Source organism: Stylophora pistillata, chromosome 6 (assembly GCF_964205215.1).
Source record: "Stylophora pistillata chromosome 6, jaStyPist1.2, whole genome shotgun sequence".
NCBI classification, from domain to species: Eukaryota; Metazoa; Cnidaria; class Anthozoa; order Scleractinia; family Pocilloporidae; genus Stylophora; species Stylophora pistillata.
The window spans coordinates 32,687,787-32,711,118 of record NC_142524.1 but is presented as its reverse complement, the minus strand read 5'-3'; the positions used below and the strand labels follow the sequence as shown (position 1 = coordinate 32,711,118).

General features: G+C 36.3%; 2 protein-coding genes across 3 annotated transcripts; one reads left to right on the top strand and one right to left on the bottom strand.

Moving 5' to 3' along the window:
* The first annotated feature begins 804 nt into the window (after window positions 1-804).
* LOC111324963 (uncharacterized) lies at window positions 805-2,462 on the top strand. The gene has a single exon (XM_022928628.2). The coding sequence runs from the start codon at window positions 1,280-1,282 to the stop codon at window positions 1,826-1,828; it is 549 nt and encodes a 182-aa protein (XP_022784363.1). The 5' UTR covers window positions 805-1,279; the 3' UTR covers window positions 1,829-2,462.
* A 2,136-nt stretch (window positions 2,463-4,598) lies between these two features.
* LOC111324937 (exportin-1) lies at window positions 4,599-23,064 on the bottom strand. Of its 2 annotated transcripts, XM_088763288.1 has the most exons (34): window positions 22,673-23,061; window positions 22,478-22,579; window positions 22,329-22,401; window positions 22,137-22,198; window positions 21,969-22,013; window positions 21,270-21,385; window positions 19,990-20,055; window positions 19,142-19,190; window positions 18,826-18,867; window positions 18,458-18,535; window positions 17,894-17,948; window positions 17,507-17,580; window positions 17,043-17,174; window positions 16,786-16,812; window positions 16,063-16,260; window positions 15,505-15,546; window positions 15,323-15,419; window positions 15,076-15,179; window positions 12,869-12,946; window positions 12,201-12,301; window positions 12,034-12,089; window positions 11,804-11,883; window positions 11,627-11,710; window positions 11,370-11,417; window positions 11,195-11,281; window positions 10,216-10,629; window positions 9,652-9,723; window positions 9,461-9,536; window positions 8,778-8,870; window positions 8,074-8,205; window positions 7,492-7,601; window positions 7,313-7,371; window positions 6,920-7,016; window positions 4,599-6,317 (listed from the first exon to the last, which is right to left on the bottom strand). In XM_088763288.1, the coding sequence occupies exons 1-34, from the start codon at window positions 22,790-22,792 to the stop codon at window positions 6,171-6,173; spliced, it is 3,216 nt and encodes a 1,071-aa protein (XP_088619414.1). In that variant the 5' UTR covers window positions 22,793-23,061; the 3' UTR covers window positions 4,599-6,170. The 2 variants fall into 2 exon arrangements, with proteins under 2 accessions (XP_088619414.1, XP_088619415.1); XM_088763289.1 differs by lacking the exons at window positions 4,599-6,317; window positions 6,920-7,016; window positions 7,313-7,371 and having other exon boundaries at window positions 8,058-8,205; window positions 22,673-23,064.
* Between the last annotated feature and the right edge of the window lie 268 nt (window positions 23,065-23,332).

The window sequence follows — 23,332 nt, the reverse complement described above, 5'->3', positions numbered from 1 at the left end:
TTTCTTTCTTTTTTTTTCACGGGTTTTCATTATGTTACTCAGAGTGTAGTTACACAAGAGTAAGCACGTACGATTTAGTTTCGTCTTTTCAGTCCTGTCAGCAACAGAGTCAAAGTACTCTAAAAACAGTCAGGAATACTTTTTAATCGATTGCTCCCCACTCACTCAAAAATACGTATGATCTACAGGTTTTTTTAGCCTTTGTTTTTGCACACTAGAGGTCTCTTTGTTTCTTCGCGTAGCGTTGGCTTGCGACAATTCTACCATATGGTAGAACATCAACTTGCAAACTGGGTACGTCTTTTTCGAAGCTTTGACCAATCCTCGATCCTTAAAAAAAGCTTTTCTTTTAATTTGAAGGGCTTCATGTTGGCGTCATTTGTTTTTACGATACCAGATCTTAATCGGTTTTATAATCCAGCCTGAACGCCGAAAAAAAAAACAACTGAAATTTATGTTGCGTGATCTGTTAGTTCGTGCTCCTATGCACAGACGTCATTTCGAACTCTGCCAATGCCAATCGCCTCAAGTCACGATCATGCATTCTAAAAGAAAACTGAAATATATCTAGGTTTCTTTCTTTTTACAACACCAGATAATTGTTGTCCACGTTAGAAAAAGAATCTTGAAACTTGTAGTTAGAAACAAGAAACCATTTTCTCGCGAAATGCCCGCGAAAAACAAATTTCTTTTCAGCAACTTCATTTGACAACGAAAATATTTTTCACGGGGTCTTTCCCTGTGGAATACGCCTGCTCAAGTTCATTGGTTCATTAGCTGCCAGTCAGCCGTAATCATGGCAACAAAGTACGGAAAAACGTCATTTTTCATAGGAGTTTCACGGAAGTTCTAGAAAGGAGAACGAACCGTCAAAAAGAATTTCAACTTGTGGGCGAAATCACTTATTTTTTGTTGGATACCTCGACGGGATTTAAGTGGGAAACCACCTTCGACTACGTCCCTACAGCTGTGGTTTCCATACCTATTATTGCAGATCCGTGGTGCAATATGACAGTCGGTTCCGTAACAGGTTGAAATAATTCGCCATATTTGGCTCTCTCAGTACATTCGCCGCAGCCAACAGTATACTTAACTTTGATTTGAAGTTCCACTCTGCGTAGCATTTCGTAGATTTGTTGCTCGTATTTTACAAAAAACACTGAAAAGATTGTATATCGTGATTGTCATTCGATTAGGATCCTCGCCGTAATAAAGGAATCTATAATAGAATCAACTTCCTCGGCGATACGGTTCAGTCTCACCATACAACCACAGTGAAATGTGTCTGACAGACGACAAAAGAGTGGAGCAGGAACAATTTGTACAATCTGCAGTGAAGAAACAGCAGAGAAATAAACGAAAACGAGAGCCCGACATGTTTGTGGCGGCAGTTTTGGAATGCACCGTGCGCAGAATTTGTAGCGAAGTTTGCTCAAGTTACTTTTGTGTTTGTTCTTCCCCCAAAAAGAAGAGGAAACTGACCATAAATCAAGAATCCAACGAAACAGAAACGACAAACTTAAGTCCTGATCGCGGAGACAGTATACCTGAAACACAAAAGAACTCATTGTGTGAACTTCAAGAAATTATCGCCATCTCTGAAAAACCGCAGAGCGCTGCCAGCGAGGACTCGCAGATTGAGGAATTTCTTCAGAGCTTAACAACAGAACTGAGAAATTTCCCGACGTTCGAAGACGTAAATGAACTGTTAAGAGAGATCGAAGGTGATTCAACCCATCTAGATGTTTTGGGTGACGAGATCGAATCACTGTTGAACACTAGTAACGATCCGTTTTACCCAGGACTTCTCGAAGTATTGTTCCCATAACTTCTAACAGAATATCTAAGTTAAAAATTATATATTATAATTTCATGATGGTGTAGATCTATGGAGAATTGCAGGACCAATTCTTGACGATTTTTAAGTTAATTTTCGCACTCAAAAGATCCTCCACAATTAAATTTACACTTTAAAGCGGAAGTTCCCTCGGATAGGAAATTTGTGCTCTACTTCCGCTCGGAAAATTTACGTCATGGTTCGTTCCTGCATAATGTTGGTTATTTCTATCTTATGTTTACCTAATTTTTCCGTTTTTGCGATCAATTATCTTGCATGCATTGTAAACAAAGAAAAAGTGTAAGCCTAAAGCGAGCCTTTAATATATTGAAATACAGCTAATAGTGAAGAATATTTACATATTTTAAAAGTCAGATGATATATTTATACATAGTTAACTATGATTTATAAAGTAAAAGTTTGTGAGAAAGGTTGGAATCCAAGGCTTACCAGCCAAGCCCCAGTTTTTCGAAGGCTTAGTAGTGCCAACCCAGGGTTAAATTTTAATCTGGGATTCTTTATCCCTTTGTTCAAAAGCCTTTCTCAGCTAGTTTTCTCTATTCTTTGAGGGACATCCAGTCATCAAATTGTAGACAAAAATAATTGTACTGAATTTTCTTTTAAAGGTCTCAGATCTTGATCTACAAAGTAAGTTTTAAACATATGTCAGACAGTGCATCTGAACATTTTCAGCATGAATAAAAAAAATTAATGATTTTTATTCACTTGCTAAGCATTAGGCAGGATCCTGCCAATCCCATCTGTGATCCCAGGTGGGAATCCTGCCAACACAGGTGGGATCCCACTTTTCCCAACTGGGACTTACAGGTCATCCCAACTAGGATCCCACCTCCCACCCTGAGCCTTGTCGTTTGAACGGACGATTAGTACTAACCCAGGGTTAAATTTTGATCCAAGTTTCTCTATTTCTTGTTCAAAAGCCTTTTTGGGAAAATTTTCTCTTTTCTTTCAAAAAGATTTTCTGAAAAAAGAAGGAATTGTCTCTATGTGTTATGGTTTGGACTTGGAACACATTTGGAAATGAAGAAAGGCATTTGTATCACTTTAATTACAGTCATCAAACCTGGAAATTCAGCTAAGGATCTTTTCATGTTAGCCACTTAATCTGGTGTAGTTTTAGAGATCTTGCCTTTCCACCCTTCCCTTCACATATATTTGACCTGTTCTTATGGGAAAGTGGACTGGTTTTTTTTGTTAGTAACTGGGCCAGAAAATCTCCCAAGTTAGCTCTCCAACCAAGAGTATGTCACCCAACCATTTACACTCTAACCAAGGAGGGTGTGAGGATGGATAGCTTTTTCAGTCAGGGAAAAAAACCTGAAATCTCTTACTTTGATTATGGCTGGCTGGAAGAGATCTGATTTCTAGTTCATGAGGTCAATCTTACCTTCATATTTGCAAACAGTGAGTTGATCACTGTTCCTTTCTCTCCTTGTTCTAGGTCGAAGTCAAGGGTGGGGTAGGAAGAATGTTTGACCCTTTAACAAATAGAAGTTACCAAATGAAGATGAGAGTGGTCTTTGCAACAATGAACACTAAAATAAATAAGGCCTGAAAAAATACATGCCTGTGCAGACCTGTATTTTTTTTTCTGGCCTTATTTTCACTACTGTTCTAGTAGTGCTCACTGCTGTCAGTGAAGATCGCTCTCGTATTCATTGATTAATTTGCAGTTCAGATGTAAGACTTTCATAAATTTACAGTCAGAAGTTATCAAGTAGTACATGTAATCTCCCTTCATGATTTGAAAACATCATCTGGCAAACAGATAATGAGAACAGACTGGGTTATTAGCTATAGACTGTTTTTAACTTTATTACATGACTCGGGCAGTCAGAGGGCCAATAACTAAAATCAACCAATCAAAATGCTCTATTGCCGGTCAATATTCTCTCAGTATTGGACCGAGCATTGTTCGAAATGGTCCTGAATGATACTGCACTTATGTCCCTTCGAACTTCAGTCGTATAATAAATCTCTTATTAACCAAGCTTGCTCGGGGCCGTACTGGAAGAATATCGGCCCTCTGTCTTTTTTGTACGGACCTCACTGCGCTCGGTCCGTACTGTCAAGACCTCAGGCCGTACTGTCAAGACCTTTGGCCAATATTCTCCCAGTACGGCCCTCGCGCTTGGTTAATAAGATATATGTATTCTCCTGTCTACTTGGAGAGAAAATGTATGGCACTCAGAACAAAAATTACTCAAGTTAATTCAAATGGTTGAAAAAATATGGATGTCATGAATGGAATGGGGAGTAAGCTTTTGGCATTGGCATGGTACACTGACAAAGAACAAACACCACAGACCTTAACTATTGGCCCTCTAAAATAACTAATCTCCTACACAAGTCTAGGATAACCAAATGGACTTAGGTTTACCAGTAGATCAAACCTGACTTGTCACAACTCCATGATCTACTATTTAAGCATATGCATGAGCGACTGCACAAGTGCATTATCAAAGCATTATAAAATCTCTTTTATGTTGAGGGTTGCATCCAGGGTGTTCAGAAGCTTGTTTAAATGGTAGTTATCATTTACTGGGAGTCTACAGTTTTCCATGTTGGAACTAAAGCGTCTGTTTGGATTTTCTGTCTTGCTTCCAAACACAGGGTGTTTCAAGATCAGGATTTGACATTGTAGTGAGTCTAAAGAGGCTTGGAAAATACTAGCTATTGAAGACCGGTAATAATGGCTTAAAAATCAGTCTGATAACCTTTAATGACCACAGGGCAGACATTGTTCTGAGTTTATTTTTTTTATTGACAATTTGGTTGTGATATCCTCGTATGATCCTGTGTTTGCAAATTAAAATATTAGACAAAACAAAATACTTAATAATTTGTGACAAACAATAGTGGGTGAGTGCTAGGCAAGCACAAAGAAACAGTCTCTTAGTAGAGGACTCTCTCTTTGCACGTACCTTGGGTTCATGTCTACTGGACTGTGCAATGCAAAAAGTTACACCCCATCTGAGCTCTTGCACCCCAAAGGGAAGCAGATTCACAAAAATGCAAATTGACTGCAACACAGTGAGGCTAACTGCTAATGGAATAAAATCAAAACCATAGTGCAAAATGATACAAAGGGGGCTTTGACAGTGCATAAATCTAAAATGTCAACCTACTGAAGTTCTCAACTTAATTCTTTGACTAACAGCTTCATCAGAGAAGCAAACATAGGCTCTGACCAAATCTTGGGGCTACAACTCAAGCAATAAAACATATGCTTTCTCTTTTTTTTCAAGTTGCAAAAAATGATTAATTTAATGTTTCTGGAGTTACAAACTATGAAGAACAGTTCTTACTGTGATACAAGATTAGCATAACGTAACGTAATGGACTAATTGCAACTGTTTAAACTTGAACAACTACATGTATTTCAGAAGAACATCAACCTACTTCAATGGCACAGATAAAGTGTGACATGCATGAATGTTTAGCAGAAATCATCAAATTCTCATAATGCACTGACAACAAATCTAAAACATTCATGTTTCAAACTTAATGACAGACTTTTCTACCTAAAAGGAATGTTACACAAATTTCCTAACAATTTGTCCTTTGCCTTGAGGTGAAACCATTCTTCACCACATAATATAGAAATGTACAGCAGTTCATTTACTTACTGTTCATAAATTCCTACTTTGCAATATAAAATAATATAAAATACATTACTCGTCTTTTTATTCATATTCCACACTTTTCCAATAGTACACTTTATATTAAATGATGGAATGGATGTAAATAACTGGTAACAAAATAATACAAACTCAAGATATACTGACAAAATCTTTACACGGAGCACTACACTTTCAGTGGATCACTGTGCAGGAAACCATGAAAGGGAAAATGGTCTAAACAGTTTCAGCTGGCAAACACCATAAGCATTTTTTACAACCAAACTTTTCCCTCTAATGAAACAGTCCATATAAATCAATATGACTGCTCACTGCTCAGTATAAACCAACAAATCTTTTTTAAAAAATTGTATCATCCAATTTGTACAAGTTGTTGCAGCCTTTGGCTTTCTGACTCCTACAGCAAAACTATTTTCAACATGAAATAATACAACTTATTGTCCATAACAGCTAAAGAGCATGGTATCCATGTACCATTATACACCACTCATACAGTGTTTCAGAATTGCAGTTACCTAAAAAGTAAGTTGCTTTTCTCAGCCAGATTATCATGTAATTACAAACACAAAAAGTACAAAAATACATGTTGAATGTAGATAATAATAGTATCTTACTTATTGACAAAATCTAACTAATAGCTAAAGAATATCATTAAAAACTTGTAATAAATATTAATCTTGCATTTCTTCGGGCACATCATGGGGATTAACAATTCCAGGTACAGAAAGCTGAACTTTTCTTTTCTCTTCCTGCGCTGATTTTAGCTGTTGATCACGCTCGTCCAAATACAGGTCAGTAACGTCTTCACCTCTGTATTCCTGGATGACATAAACAGGATACAAGAGAGTTTGAACCTTTTACAGCCTAACATCAGTATGCATATTTTCCATACAGTTCTCTATACTGTATTTCCTAAGGTGTAAATAAGGAGAATTTCTCCAAAAATCACTAACTTCTTTCTAAGTTGGTGATCATTTCCTCTATTCTTTTGACCTTAATGACTGATTCAGAGTTGATATTGTCAGGAGAAAATAGATGCTGGTCGGTCATTGGGTGTCAAAGGGTTAAAACCTATATTATCACACACACACTCACACACACACACACACACACACACACACACACACACACAAAATACAATTTGAGGGTTGGGATTGATAAGCCATCAAAAACACATGATCCACATTAGAAGTTAACTTGTATATCATTACTCTGTGCTAATTGCTGTTGCTTTTATTTTACAATTGTGATAAATAAATATATTGCTTTTTTTAAAAATATGTTACCGAGACTTCTTGGACATAAGATGACTGTGGAAAACTTAACACATCTAACAGCTCAAATCCACTATACACTTACAAATGAAACAGTTCTTTCAAAAAATTATGTTAATAAAAGGTGCATAAAACAGACAGGATACCTTGATTTGCACCATGAAGTCTCTCAAATGTTCCTTGAAGGCTGGAATGTTCTGATTAAGATCAAAAAGCCCTTGGACAGTCAACTCAATCTGTGCACTATAGAAAATATAAAATCACAATTAGAAAAAGACCACCAAATACACTCTGGCATTCTTCCTTGTTGTGGTTGTTCAAGTCCCATAATAACTATCAGAAATAAAAGAGTTGTGTTAATTGCCAATTCATAGTTTTCAGTGAGTTTAACTATCTTTTAGAGAATTCACTTTATTTTACAGGACAAGTACTCTGAACTTGAGAGCCTGTGAAAGAAGTTCAATCATCATTTAACTTGATATTTGGTCACATTTTATCAAACTAGGTTATAGGGTGTATGAAAACATGGCACCACATACTTTTGCAAATGTGGAAATGCCTGCTTGAGAAGATTGGCTATACACTCTTGAACATATGCCTAAAACCAGGAGACATGATTTATTGTAAGTTTAAAAAGCAAGAATTTAAAAAAAAGCAGAAACAAAATTGTTTAAATTCCACAGAAGTAGATCAGCAATGCTGGTTTCACCACACACACCTGATTTGAGGAATACTGTGTTGCTTCTGCAGCAAAGAGAGGCTCTGAGACTTTCCCTGATTCTACTAAACTGAACATGTGTGCCAAAATTGTTGCATGCATTGTTAAACCTAAGTACACATGGGAAAAAATAACTTTAAGTAAAAAATTGACAGAAACAAAACATAGCAAGCAAACAACGAGGTTGAACCACATGATTATAAAATTTTGAAGACAAATACCGCAACAAAAGTTCACCAATAAACAAAGAGATGAAATGACAAAAAAATGTTTGAATCCTTATTCTAAGGAGCTGGCTATCTATAGCCATTAAGATGAGATACTGTTAGTGTGCATGTCCTTAGATACTGCAGTTTACTTTGCACAGTAATAAGTCCAGAAAAGAATGGATACACTTAAGAATATTCTTTAGGTATAAAATCAGTAGATTCTAAAGAAACTAATTTTAAACACAATTTAGGCCATTCCAAACAAAGCTATGTTTGGTTTTGTACAGGACTGACTTCACTGTTTCAATTTTTGAATATCAAGGTTTTTTTTTATTATGTGAGTTGAACACAAAGTACCTTTATCCAACAGTACCTGCAGTGTGTGACGTGTCTGTGACAACTGATAACACGTGCTGAACAATCATCATGTAGTACGTCTGATAGAAACTCTGTGCTGCAGCTTCTTGCTCCAAGCTTTTCAACAATGAGTACAGAATATGAAGCCCTAAAAAAGGTATCATTTACACTTTAAAGGGGTTGTTGGCCTTGACAATGATAGTGAAACATGGGTTTGCAGCTTCTAATAATTAATTAACGCAATTTTACATGATGTGAGAGGCTAATGCATAATTTCTCCTTGCAATATCAACACAATATCAAGTAGATAATTGGTTGATGCCATGCCAAATTCCCCACATGAACATCATAGCATTGTTGGAAGACAATAATGGCAATTCCTAACGAGATATTGGGACTGAAAGGGGGTTGCCACTCATTAGAACCCAAAAAATTCCCTGACTTTTCCCTGACCTCAAAACATTTTTCACTGACCCTGAATTAAATTATCAAACAGGCCAAATCCACTTTTACATTTCTCCATCGCTTTTAAGCTTTCTATCCGATTTGCTACACTCAATCGACTACTTCACAAACCTTTGTGGAGCCCTCAAAATAAAATTCCCTGACTTTTCACTGACTTTTTGAAAAATTCCCTGACTTTTCCCTGATCTTGAAAAATTTTTGTTTTTCCCTGACTTTTCCCTGACTTTGGCAACCCCAGTTAATAGAAGTACATACCAATGTCGGCAACATTTCTCATTGTGTGCTTGAAAGCCCAAACAATGGAATCTAAAACCAGCTTGAATTGTTGAGGAGGTATTGCTAATAATGCTAAAAAAAAAAAAAAAAAAAACAAACAAAGTTTACATGATCACAATTACATGACTGAACTACAAGCAACAAAACAGTTATGCACTGAGCTTACTTTGCCAACACTCCAGGCAACATTTCCTAGAAGGACTGCATGGTAAGTCAGGGCTTAACACTAACTTTTCAACTTACTATAGATGTTACAACAATTTCAGTTTGTTTACTAGCCAAACTGGCTAGTGGAAATCAAAGACCACTTGCCAAAACTGAATTTCTACTAGTCTGTGGCTAGTTGGCTACCATTAATGTTGAGCCTTGTAAGTTATGGCTTGAAATGACACACTTATCCCTTAATACCGTGACTATATTCTTGATACATTTCTTGAGGTCCTGACGAAGAAATTTTTTTTAATAATCAAGAGCTCCTCTACTTGGGGATAATTTCTTTTTCTCCATGATCAAACAGCTTGATTCAGCAAAGGTTGAATCTGGAGTTAGAATTTCCGACCATGAGGCCACTGGGGTCTGACAGCAAGATAAATATTACACAGAAAGACCCTTGAACAAATTAAAAGAAAACATTTTTTCAATTTACATGCAAGCCTAATTACCTTGGAAGCAGTGTTGCACCACAGCTTGGAGAAGGAGGAAGAAGTTTGTCCTGTGTTCAGGGAACTCTTCAAAGTTCTGAATAATAACAAAATGAGTTAATTGAGCATTCCCACTCTTTCAAACTCAAAAAACTCCAAGGTTTAATGATTTTTAAAACAAAGAAATACAACTGCAGTAACACTCGACTAACCTTGTTAATCATGTCCAGGGTGCATTCAAACACAGCATCAAATATCTTTGGCACATGTTCTGTAACATTTCTCTGGAGATTGAATTATGAAAAAAAGTCATGATGGTAAGTATCTTGCTGTTAATTAGTTTAAAACATGTAGTTCAGGACAGTGTGTTTGTAATTAAACAAGAAACCAAGACAGCACCAGTACCTATAATTTACATCAACCACGAAAATTTCCCTGAATAAGTTTAAAAGGCATTTCCTTTTTGCTAAGGTCTCATGCAGGTCCCTAGCTGACATTTGTTTTTCTTCATCAGTTGCCCTGTGATTGCTCTGGAGAAATGACACCATCCTGTCAACCAATTAAAATGAAACAAAAACAGATTGTCCCTTTGCCACACTCATTTTCCTACAATTTCGGCCATTCCCATATTATGAATTTGAGTTCAGTGGCTCTTGTGATATTTTTCCTTTACGCTGCTGGGCCATTATGGTTACCTTTAATTCTTTTATTAAACAAAATTTAGTAAAACACCATACAAAATAGTCCTTTATTAAAATTAGAAAGCAAACACTAACCTCTAATTTGTTGACAAATGTTGCCATGGTACTCAACACTTCAGGCTCCCGAGCATTGGGCACATTCCTTTGGTAGTCACCCAGCACAGCATCCAGTAATGGAGGAATAAAGTTATCACACACAAGCTTGGCATCATTTGATTTGCTAACCCATGTAGAAATAAGTCTAAGGGTTTCTGTTTTTACTGTTCTCATCGCCCTTATAAGAGGCTGTTTTGTGACAATTTCACCATTTTCAGCTATTGCCACAGAAATGTTTTCACTAAGACAGCGGTAAACATTAAGCATATCCAAGTATATTCTCCCCAACTGTGTAACAAAAGGGTGTCCAATCGACTTGCAGCCTTGAACATTTGTTTTCAGAATGTTTCCAAGCTGTTTGACAACTTCTATTTCCCTCAAATGATCAATGTTCTGAAAAAAGGGAAACCATATATCTGTAAGTAAAAGTTGTTTGGTTTAGGCAAGAGATTTGTTACAAGTCATTAGAGACTGATGGTCACAGGGCTGTTGCAGCCAGTGCTTACTGTAGCACCAGAAAAAAAGCCACAATCACCAGCTGCATTTTCAGCTGGCAAAAAATTGACAGCAGAAGGGAGCAGGTGCCTCCTTTGAGCCACCCAAATTAAAATTTCAGTTGGTCGCCTAACTTCTTAGCTATACCCCTGTGATCAAAGCACCAACAGGTACAGCCAAGTTAGCATGCAACAAATTTTGAGCACTGTGATAAGAAATACTGTTATTGATAAGAGTACAGACCACACTATACCACTGTCCACTTTTTGTTTTTTAACCAATGCATCAATGTCAAATAAAAGAAATTCCTTCAGTACACGACCATTGTGTGCACCCTTGCACTCTTGTGGACGACATCAAATTGGCCAATCAGTTTGCCACATCACTGCCAATTGTGTTAAAAAAACGTGACATAGATGTACAGTACTACAGTACATCTAGTTCAGTTTCTTTCATAACTTACCCTTGTTGCTTCTTTGACAATGTTGTCCCAGGCTTGATTTGGGAGTGACATGTACTTCTCAATTAATCTTTCCATGACCACAGAATCCTACAAATGATATGCAAAACTTTTGCATGTAATTTTTTCCAATTGCAATGCCTACAGAAACACAGTATACTAACTTAAAACTACTTACAGTTTGTGCACTGATCATATATCCAACTGCCTCATAGAAAGTGTGAACCTACAAATAAGGGGAGGGATATTTGAGCATGTTTTCATGGAAAACAGTTCTTTATATACAACCTCTATCCCACAAAAGCCATAAAAACTAAACCAAAAAACAATGAAACAAAATATGCTGGTAAGTTATTTCAGTAGCACTCTAGATTGCAGTTCAATCACTTATCTTATATTCAACCTGCCAATATTCCATGAATAACAAACATTTACCTGCTGTGGTTGAAGGTCACAAATAATAGACTGTGTGCTGTTTAGTATTTCCTCAATGAAAGGCATAACCTCACCAACCTGCACCTAATATAGATTCAATAAAGTTCAGAATATTTACAAGTTCTACATTTCAAGAAACTTTTAGCAATAGACAGTTACAGTTAATTTTTTTTCAACCTGAGTAAAATGCCTCCTGCATTTCTGGGCAATTTTGATAAAAGTGTCACAAGCCATGTCCTGGACGCCATCATGTGTTTCTGTAACATAAAATAAAATTTACCGATGAATGCTGATGAATCTATCTAGGCCCCTCAAAGTCTAGTGGTCAATTACTTTCAATGCTTCAGGCATGAGTTACCGAAGCTTCAAGTGTCTTACCACATTGAAGAATACATCACAAAACCTACCATGCATAAACTCAAATAGTTTGTTCACCACAGTCTTCAAAAACTTCCAATGGGCCCTGAAAAGGAGAAGATATAATTAAGAAATTTTTTCCTTCGGGTAAAGGTACAAACTAAACAAAATGCAACCAGGTATTACAGCAAAATACAACAGTGGCATGATTACACACCTCAAGAATCTTGGATACTGCCCAACAATGTACATTATATTTGAGGCAATTATCGCCTTGTTGTCCTTGCCACGTTTGATTTCACATAAACCAAGAAGATCCTACAAATTAATCATTTCACATCGAAACATTGGTCAATGTGCAAAAATATATGACAATTAAAAAATGCACAGTCAAAATTTTGAACATTTTTTCTCCTTTCTGCGGAGAAAATAGGCAAAAAGATGTACAAAATTCAGGGTACTCACGTACAATAACTAATATAATATTCAAGGTTGAAAAGTTCTACCAACTTTCTGTTGGAAAGTTTGTTCATACAAATTCTTTGTTTTGTAAGATGTGAAAAAATGTATGTCATTTTTATCTTCTGTAAAAATAAAGACTACTTTATTTTTTATAAAGCTCATCTTTCAAACCCGCAGTCTAAATCCCACAGGTATCAATGAACGCTTTTCATTCCACTAATTTATTCATGTTTTTTATCGTTGCCATGTTCCCACCAATCACGTAGCTCCTTTTTCTGCCTTTAAAAGCACACACAACCCACAATTCCCCTATTTGCTCCGATGAAGGTCTAACGCTTGAAACGTCAGCTTTTATAATCATAACGGTGGCCAATTTACCATTTCAACTTTGTTGATATATTCAAATGATTACTTATCAGCTACCTTGATTACAGTAACCAAGAACCTCTTTTCATCCTCTTCATGCATTGCTCCACTGATAGAACCAACTGCCCAACAAAGCTAAATAAAAAAAAAAAATCAAAATTTCATTATCATCTGTTGTTGTATAGAACAAAATTCTGATAACTACTGACAAATATATCAAACATGCAACATTATCCATAGGTAAAACTCTCTCTAATATGGCAAGCCAATTGCAGCAATATTCAATATTAAAATTCAATTTCAATTCAAGTTCAATTCAATGAAAAAAAAATACATTCAAAATTGCTTCCGGTTAGTGACCGCAAATGATAACTAGCATCATGGTGGACGTAGAGCTAGAATTTGATGTGAAAAAAGACTTACCTGAATTTTTATCGTCAGTGCTCGAAAGAACAGAGCAGTGTATACATAAAATGAAACGGATATCAATGACTTGCAAGCACAATCTGTAGTTCTTGATCAAACCGTTAGTCTTTTGAGTTCTATTGCCTTAACTGACATTGAGCAAGATCGGATTGAGTGGGAATCTCTAGCTACTGCTTTTGCAGAAGTACTATGGGCTATTGAAAAAATCATCTCAAAACTCTAGCAGTAAATCCTTCATCAATTTCTCGACATAAATGTAAAATTCTCAGAATGGGAAACCCTGGGAGACCACAGTTCTATATATCTCCTGACACGTTGGAAGATCTTCTCGGACTTGGATTTTCATTGTAAAAAAATTCCTGGTTGTTTGGTGTGTCTCGCTGGATAATTTATCGAAGCGCACAATCATATCAATTAAGTTGTAAATACAATGATATCTAGCTCATTGCTTTGGTTAGTGTTTACAAGTGAAACAATAGATGAAACGTCACTTTCAAATGTTTTTACCCTACAGTACATAGTTGAGGGGGTGGGCTAGAGGTGCTACATTTAAAAGGGTTATGTTTGGCTGGGCTTGGCAATATCTTGGGTATCATGTCAACAATGGACTTTAAAGACTGGGCCTAAATTGTTGTATAAACTCATAATGGGAAAGAATGAATTCCTCAGTAAAAAAATTTAATTACAAAGTTGTGGCATGGTTTCTAGAAAATGGGGGACAACGTAAGTTGTTTTTTGTTTGTGAATTAGCTATCTATGTCTGTTAGCAGACTCAAAAAGAAAATCTTCAACAAAAATACTTTTTAATTTGTTGTTAGACACAAGAACTTTCACCACTTGATTGTAGCATTGTATCTGTTGAAATGTGAGGATCATACCTGTGCTATCAAATATAGACAGCTGCTTAAGTAAAAGAGTTTCTGTTTTAAGGTACCTGAATAAAGTTAAAGTTACAGTTAAAGTCGTTTTTGATACTGGTGGAATACTGATTTTCTTTGGCAATTAGGTAGCCATATCACACCCTGTTGCCTGTTCTTTTTGCATTTGATTAATAATGACACTCGATTGTTAACGTTACTGCCTACACATCTTACATAGCAATTGAACATGGACACATGATTTACCAAAAAGGTATAGTGTTCTTAACTGTTTTCAACACTCTCTTTTACTATCTGGTGAATGTTAGTGTAGATATCTATGCCCATTTGCATCAATGACATGAGTGGATCGATCCGCTTGAGAACCCTGGCTTGAACTGACTGATGTTCAACTGGTAATGTCACGGGAGGAACAACAACAAAAAGCAGTAGCTAGAGATTCCCACTCGATCCGATCTTGCTCAATGTCAGTTAAGGCAATAGAACTCAAAAGACTAACGGTTCGATCAAGAACTACAGATTGTGCTTGCAAGTCATTGATATCCGTTTCATTTTCATGTTTACACTGCTCTGTTCTTTCGAGCACTGACAATAAAAATTCAGGTAAGTCTTTCTTCATGTCAAATTCTGGCTCTACATCTGCCATGATGCTAGTTAAAACTTACCGCACGAAAACATAAAGCCTGAAAGTTCCCGTATGCTAGTTATCATTTCCTGTCACTAACCGGAAGCAATTTTGAATGTATTTTTTTTTTTCATTGAATTTTCATTGAATTGAACTTGAATTTTCATTGAATTGAAATTGGATTTTCATTGACTTGAAATTGACTTTTCATTGAATTTTAGTGTTGAATATTGCTACAATTGGCTTGCCATACTCTAAGCACACAAAGAATAATTCTAAATATCTTTTTTCATAATATTGCTAGTACAAAAATCTCTGAATAAATCACAACAAACCGTGTTGAGATTCTTCCACGACCATTCAGTGCCATTCACTTGATTCTGTAATTTTTCAGTCATTATTCTCTCTGTGTCTTGATAATCCAAATGGGTGAGGTAAACTAAGCATGTGACAAGAAACAACAGTTAGCAAGCTTTCCACATCTCATCATAATGACTTTTGCACCTTGCACTATCTTTGAATTCATTTATTTACAAAATCTGTAAAACATTTGCATAGTTCATCTTTATTCATAATATTCACCTAAGGTTTCCCTCATATTCTTGTAGAGGTTGATAGCATCTGTATCCTTCATGAATTCCCTGACAACTTCACCTTGATCGTTTTCAACCACTAGAACCTGTGTAGAAAAAATAAAAAATATAGGGAGTTGAAATTAATTATTCTTGGCATGCTTGATTTCAATAGCATCCAAATTTCCTTACCTCTTCGGGTTTGGCCATTCTTGCAATCATGGTCAGCCGTACCTAATCATGTCACCAACAAAGAAAAGAAATTTGCTTAAATAATCAGGAACAAAATTTAACACAAAACAGCACAACATACTATTGAATATAGTAGGCTTTGACTAAGAATCAGTATTAAAGGGTACATATTAAAGCTCATTCCTGTAAATAGTTCATAAAGATCTGTCTCTGATAAATTTTCATCTACTTCACTTAGTTCATTTAGCTTCCGTCCAAAATCCAAAATCCAAAAAGCCAACTAAACCAAAACCACTCCACTTAACCTCCTCCTTTGAAATTTCTGATACTGCAGATATAATCTGCTGCAATCTAACCATAAACTTTAGATACAAATCAATAACTGTCAATGTTAAAAAACCAAAGATAAATTACAGAAAAAAAAAAAACTGTGTGCCCATGAGCATAGCACCAGCCTCTAAATCAAGGCAACAATTCATATTCTATCAGCCTTGATAATCAACTGCTTGTTGTGGGAAATGAAGTAGCAAGAGCTGGGGACAGCAGTAAATTACTTACTTTGGATAACACTGTCAGGTACATTTGCCTTCTTGGTGGTATTGTTTGAGACTGTGATGAGCCAATCAAAAGAGGTGTGCTTGAAGGGAAAGGGTTTTCCCGATATAAATCTGATGCCAGTGCATTCCAGTACTCCAAACAGATCTTGAATATTTCTGTCTCTTCTACCTCGGATATGAGGACAAGATAATGAAGAGCCTGTGGAGGCAAACAATAGCTTTGTTCAGAAATGTACTTTGCCTGTACAACAAATGCAGCAATTTTTATTGCTACCTACTCTATGATGTGTTCAAAGAAATTCCCTATGTTTTAAGTGGAAGGGCAGCTTATATTCAAGTCTGGGACGTGAGCTAGGTGGCTAACACTGCTAACAAAATCTAAGAAAGTTTTCCTAAAGTGAAGGGTTCAGAGGAGTATTCTAATCATTTCAATTTGATGCTACTCCAGTTACCAGAGTTTTGTCAGATTTGCAAGGATAGTGAGACACAGTGACACAGAGGCGTGTGGCTAGGGCTGGAGCCCATGCCTCTTAATCTACTGTCCAGTACTCTGACCAGTTGGCCACCCCCCTCTCAGCAAGCAGAAAGTCATTTTAGTTATATCCAAATTGAAAGTTCCTGGACTTTTCTTAATTGACGATGATGTGTCCTTATACAATAACTCTGCTCTTGCATTCCACTGAGTATCCAATCAACTCATAAGTATATGCCACCAAATTCTTACCTCCAGCAAAGTTGTGTGTAGTTCCTCCTAGAAAGAAAAAAATTTCTTTAGATATGTTCTGTAGTAAGAATCTAGAGCGGAACACTATAACAAAATAGGGACCCGGTGCGAGCCATTCGTACCATGTTGTTATTGTTACAAGTTCTTGTCATACTTTAGCGAGAATGCTCGTCTCTATTAAATGTTAAATGAACGTCTCCGTGAAATGGGTGAATTCCTATCTAGAATCTGATTATAAAATAATTTCTCAGCCATACCTTCTTCTCCACTAACTGGCCATGTTCCTTTAAAAATGTGCACAGGAACAAACTCAGATTCTGAATGAACTTCTGCTCGTCATCTTTACCATTTGCATATGCATCTTTAATGTTGATTGTTAATGGGAGCATCTAGAGAGGCAATTAAAATTGAAGAATCAGCTCCATACTAAAATGAACAAGACAAATTTTTCATGTATTTAACATTTAACATGTATTTAGCATTTACAAAAATGGCAATCTCTCAAGGAGCAGGAAACCACCCCTTGCATTTCTGCTCTTCAAAAAAAGCTCTAAACAGTGGGCCATATTAACAGGGTGACAAAATTAAGAAGACTGGCTGTGTAACTTCTTCCCCAAAAAATACAGGGGCTACAATGTCGGTGGCTAAAATGCTGTACTTAGCTGTGGGAAGTCACTCTATTTAAGGAGGAAGTAGCTAAAATAAATCTTGATATGCTCACCTGTTTTAACTGAGCCATTGTTAAAGAAAACAGCACCACAAACTGTTCATCATACTGGTTTGCATCAATGCCAGCTGTAAGATTAGTTTTTAAACAATGCAAAGAGTTGATTAGATAAGTAAAATAACAACCTATTGAATTTGTACCCACAGCTGATAAAAACCACATTTCATTTTACCTTCACTGCATGATTCACAAGAAATTGAAAACGACACATTTGTAAACCAACAATTCACTCTGCTGTCTGGGATTACTTTGGTAGGGATAAAAAATGGTTGGGTGCAAAATTAGCAAAATATTTCTGGATTGCAAATTTTCCCGAGTCAGTTCTCAGTTTCATTCTTTGTGCAAAAGAAGACTTTCCCCACAAGTAGATTTTACCCTTACCAATTTCAGTCAGACACTTCAGAGTCACATTTCGGAACATGGGTACATTCAGAAACTGCAAATAAGAAAGAACTATTGCTTTAGTCTGTACTTTTCTAATCACACATAATGAACTTAGCAATCCAAGTCAAAAGAGGGAACAACAGTAATTATAACATAACCAAAGTAAAGCGCATGCTCTGATTGGCCAATTCAGCGTCCCCCACTTGCCCATGGGTGTACGCTGCTGACGTGAGCAATGCAAAGACAATTTTTCCGTGCACACTTGTATTTTCTAGTCACATAAGATTTGTTAAATAAAAGGGAACTCTTTAGCTACGATGTATCAATGTTATGTTATAAAACAAATGGTAAACACCACAGCGTATACTATTGAGTTATGGATGCACTTGGGAGGTTTGCTAAGCACTCAAGAAGCTAGAGTCGCTCTCGGCTATCGCCTCGCGCCACTCTTACGCTTCTTTTGTGCTTAGCAACCTCCTGCGTGCTTCCATAACTCAATAGTGTCCGCTGGGGTGTTTACCATTTGTCAATTGTGCTGTTATGGGTTATCTCCCAGCTTACCTTGCAAACAAGAGTGCTGTTCAGCTGTGTCTCGAAAATGTAACCAAGGGGAATCCAGTTCAGAAACCGTAGTAGGGTCTACCACAATAGAAAAACAGGATATGAATCAAAGAATGTCATGCTTGCCAGTCTGGCTCATCCTTATTTCAAAATTGATCTTAACAGACCTTTTTGTTCTGAAAATTTCATTGTGACACAACAAAGCATATGACAAATTCACAGTGTGCCTTTAAAAACAACACAAAAAAACAAAAAAAACAAACCAAAAAAAAAAAAACAGAAAAAAAAAAAAAGAACAGTACACATTCTGTAACTTAAAATAGCAACTACCATCATCTAATGCCCTCTTTAGAATGGAGCCTACTAACCTCTAGTGTAGCACCAATAAGGGTGACATTTTGAGAGTTGCCCTGAACAAGAAAAAATTCCAATATTAATTTTTTTTTTGAAGAGATCATGCTTTTAAAATAAATCTAGTAAAGGTTATTTACCACAGCAAGTCACCTGCATAAATAATTTGCAAAAGAATTATTTCATAAATCATGTCTAAACAGAAACAGACTTCATGGGAAATATTCTCAGAGAGCCATAAAGCAAATTAACAGCTGTACCGGGAGTCTCCTTTCACCGTAGATGATGTTATAAAATGAATTCCAAAATGTAAGAATTAAGTCCACAACTTACCAAAACAAATTGGCAAAGGGTAAATATCTGCAAGAATTCACTACACATGCTGCCAAATTAAAAAATATATTTGCTAATTATTTCATGGTATTTTCAGTGAGATGATATAATGGTGACAACAAAAATTACTAACCAGGGCTCGACACTAACACTAGCCAATTAGCCACAGACTAGTAGAAATTCAGTTTTGGCGAGTGATTTTTTATTTCCACAAGTTGAAAAGTTAGTGTCGAGCCCTGCTAACAGTTGTGGGACTAAGGTGGAGATTGAGAGTTTCAGTTTCCAGGCACTCATGGTTAAGGTAGACAGCTCTTACATACAGGGTTCGTACACTTTTTCAGGCAAAAGATTCAAGGACTTTTCAAGGACTTTCCAGGACCCTACTTAGAAATTTCAAGGACTTTTTGTAATGACAATTTTACCTCAAAACCAAGAAAAATGTTTCTGTTAACATCAATGTTTTGGGTTTACCGATGGTGCAAAACAAAATTAGATATTTTTCGATGTTGTTCAATAAAAAATCAAGGACTTTCAAGGACCCAAAACGAAATTCAAGTACTTTCAAGGCCTTGAAATCAGCCTCCTGAAATTCAAGGGTTTTCAAGGATTTTCAAGACGCGTACGAACCCTGTACATAGGTTCTGATGTTATAGCTGACAGTGCCCTGGTAACCCAGTCGTGAGATTGCTAATAGTAATTTGAAGACAGTTTACCAAAACACAGGTAGAGCAGAGGAGAGAGGAAAGGAAATCAGCAGTATTTATTGTTATGTCTGATGGAATTTATGTCACTGCACAATGGAAAATTACAAACATGGTAACTAAACAAAAATCAATTTTCTTTCTTACCTGTCCTTTAAGTGTTTTGCCTTTGTTTGTGTCATCTGACCACTGGAGAAGTCAAAAACTTCCTCACTGAAAGAAATAAAAATAACTGAAAGTCCACAGACACCACAGAAATAAGAAATCGGAGAAAGCTGCTTAGGCTCAACTGAATCAGAGTGAGGCTGTGTTGGGAAAAGAGGCAAGACGAAAACAGTTTACTTTAAAGATAAACTCTCTGGTAAGAACTGCAATCAAGAAAAAAAAAAATGTTTGCAAGACCTTGTTGAACCCAAAAGTGAGCAATCAGGACTACTGCCGAACCTTGATTATCCAGACTCGTTGGGACTAGACGAAATAGTTCGGATAATAAAGGGTCCACATAATGGAGAATATGAATATTAATGAGGAACAAAACTGATTAAATTAAAAAAAGTGACAAACTAGTTCCTTTTTCTCTTTTCTCTAGTAGAAAAACTGTAGACTGTTTATCTTTTATCGAAAGAATAGAAAATAAATAAAGTTTATCTTGCCCACCATATCAAACAAGCCAATAGGGCATTAAACCTCACTTAGAAATAAAACAACTCTAAGCCAATCAGACCTCATTTGAATGTTCTTCATACAGTTGCACACGAGCACTGCTTTTGCCTTTTTAAAGCAAAACAAATTCTCCTTTACTTCACCATTCAACACTGTATTTTTAAAAAGAATACGGCTACAGATCTTGATCATGACTAATAAATATTCATGACAAAATTGGGACCAGAGAAAAAGTCAGGAGGACTGAGAAATCTGGATAATCAACGTCCAGACAATTGAGGTTTGACTGTACTTACTTCTGTCTTCATATTTCTATGTGGTTACTAGGTTCACTTTCAACAGAATTAATAACTGAGTTTGTGCATAATTTAATTTCAGATTTTCATTTGTTCCTGTAGTTAAGGATCATTCTAGTCTTATCAAAACAATATTTGCATATGATTGTGTTAAAGGACCTTCAACAACACCAAGAAATCTTTAAATATATGTAATATCAAATTGTGATTAAAAGTAATCTAAAATTACACAATCCTTCAAATTTAATTTTAAGTGGTTGCACAGAAACACTTACCTGAGAAGTTTAAGAATCACTATGTTGTTTTAGCATGTTTTCATATGCAATCATTTGCATATGATTGTGTTAAAGGGCCTTCAATAACACCAAATCTTTAAATATCTGTAGTATCAAATTGCGACTAAAAGTAATCTAAAATTGTACAATCCTTCAAATTTAATTTTAAATGGTTGCACAGATAAACACTTACCTGAGAAGTTTAAGAATCACCATGTTGTTTTGGCAAAGAGACTCATTTGCCTTACTCGCACCAACTATGTCGCCGATAAAACTTGGCCATTTCTTGGGCCATTCATGCTTCAAAATCTACAAAACGTATGAATTAGAAGTAACCACAAGATAAAAATAGAATATAAAACACGTCTTCTTAAAAATGCCACATTTCAACAAACAACAATTCATTAAAACATTTTTAATATTTAAAACACTTTCAAATAATAATTGACTATTTGCGAATCAGGCATAAGCTAAAAATAAGATGCTGCATAATAGTGCTTAATATTCAATGCTGAAGCAAGCTGTAAATGCATGCAATCCAAACCTTTGGGACAAGGGACAATATCAAGTGGTCAATTTTAACGGTACTCAAATTCGACTAAAATGTGAGCTTTAACGCTCGTGGTAAAAAGGGTATGTCTGGCAACCCGCCAGTTGGTTCCTTTTACCCATAAACACCTGTCATAAACAGCATTAGCTGACTAAATAATCAATGTTTTTGATAACTTAGAACTTAAACTACTGCAGATGTCGTTTGCACAAACGAACAAAACATTCTTCTGCTGAAATTAATGTCACTACTACGACTGACCACTGAAAATCGCATTCTAAATGTGAATATTTTGGCGGGAATCACCCTTGAAATGGTAAACGGGCACTTGACTACACATACCTCCACTAAAATCATATTCAACTTTCCAATATATGTCTTTTCTTTCTGAAAATGGCGATAAAAAATAAGTTTATTTTAGAGGAGACTGAAAAAATTCGCTGCGAAGACAGAGTAATAGACAATGTCACGCGAAAACAAAAAAACCAACTTAGTAAACAACATACACACCTCCAACATATCGCCTTCAGACGATATCTTTATTATGAGCCCTACGATATATTTCTTAATCCCTGAAAAATGTAAAATCAAAATCTTATTTTACCGCATGAAAAGGATGTCTTTAATTGGTTTCACTGTCAAATTATGGAAATGATAATTTGTCTGCCAGACTTATAGTAAACTTCCTACTTGCTCACTAACCTTCGCACTGCTCAGTCGGAAGAACTTTCCATCGCGTTTTGATAACTGATTCGAGTATTTGGAGCGCGAAATACTGGAACAAAAAGAATTAGAATAGCTTAAAAAATATCAATTTTAAGGAAAATCCCAAATTGAAGCCTGTCACCCACCTTGGTCTGCTGGTTATTTGAAAATTCGAGTATTGTATCTACTCTTGTCCAGGCGTCCGGGTGCTGTTTCAGTTGAGTTAGGATCTGGTCTGCCATTCGTTGCTGATGAAGCGAAAAGTAATCCGTCAGTCAGAGAGCCATTTTCAAAATCTGCACATGATACAGTCATAAAATGAACGGAAAATATGTATGAACCTGCGGTCCCTGAGCCATGTAAAAACACGAGACAACCGAGTCTAGTAAAGTTATATCGAGTTTTTGCGTAAAATCCAGCAGCTGCGTGGCATGCTCTATGGTTGCCATTGCTGTAGGCATTGGAGCAAATGGATAGACCACGAGAAATAAATATAATCTGGATTTTGATGTAAAAAAATACGGGAACAATTTTCAACGCGACCTTCTCAGAGCACTGTATGAGTGTATTAGCGAACACCGCGGCCAGTTTGCACCGCTTTTCCCGGTTTAAACCAGTCATATTGCTAGAAAAGCCCGGATGTAACAGGTTTTGGAGCCTTTTCTCTTTCTCTTACTGTGAAACATCGTTGATGGAATGAATCAGTATTGAAATCTCTTACTCGTGATCACTACAAAAAAGGAATTTTTCATTAGATATTACGTTTCTGCTTATGTAACATTTATAGAATATGAGCAATCGAAGGTTCTTGAGTCGAAGGGCGATCGACCGACATGCCGTTGTTTTCGAAGCCAAAAATAGTAAAATTTGACAATTCAGTGACCTATTTCCGCTCTTTTAATAGTAAAATCCCATTCACGAACGCGGCACGTGCACCTCTCATGAATTAATTAAGCCTGCCTCGTTTACGTGTACGGAAGCGCAAGCGTTCGAAACTCGTC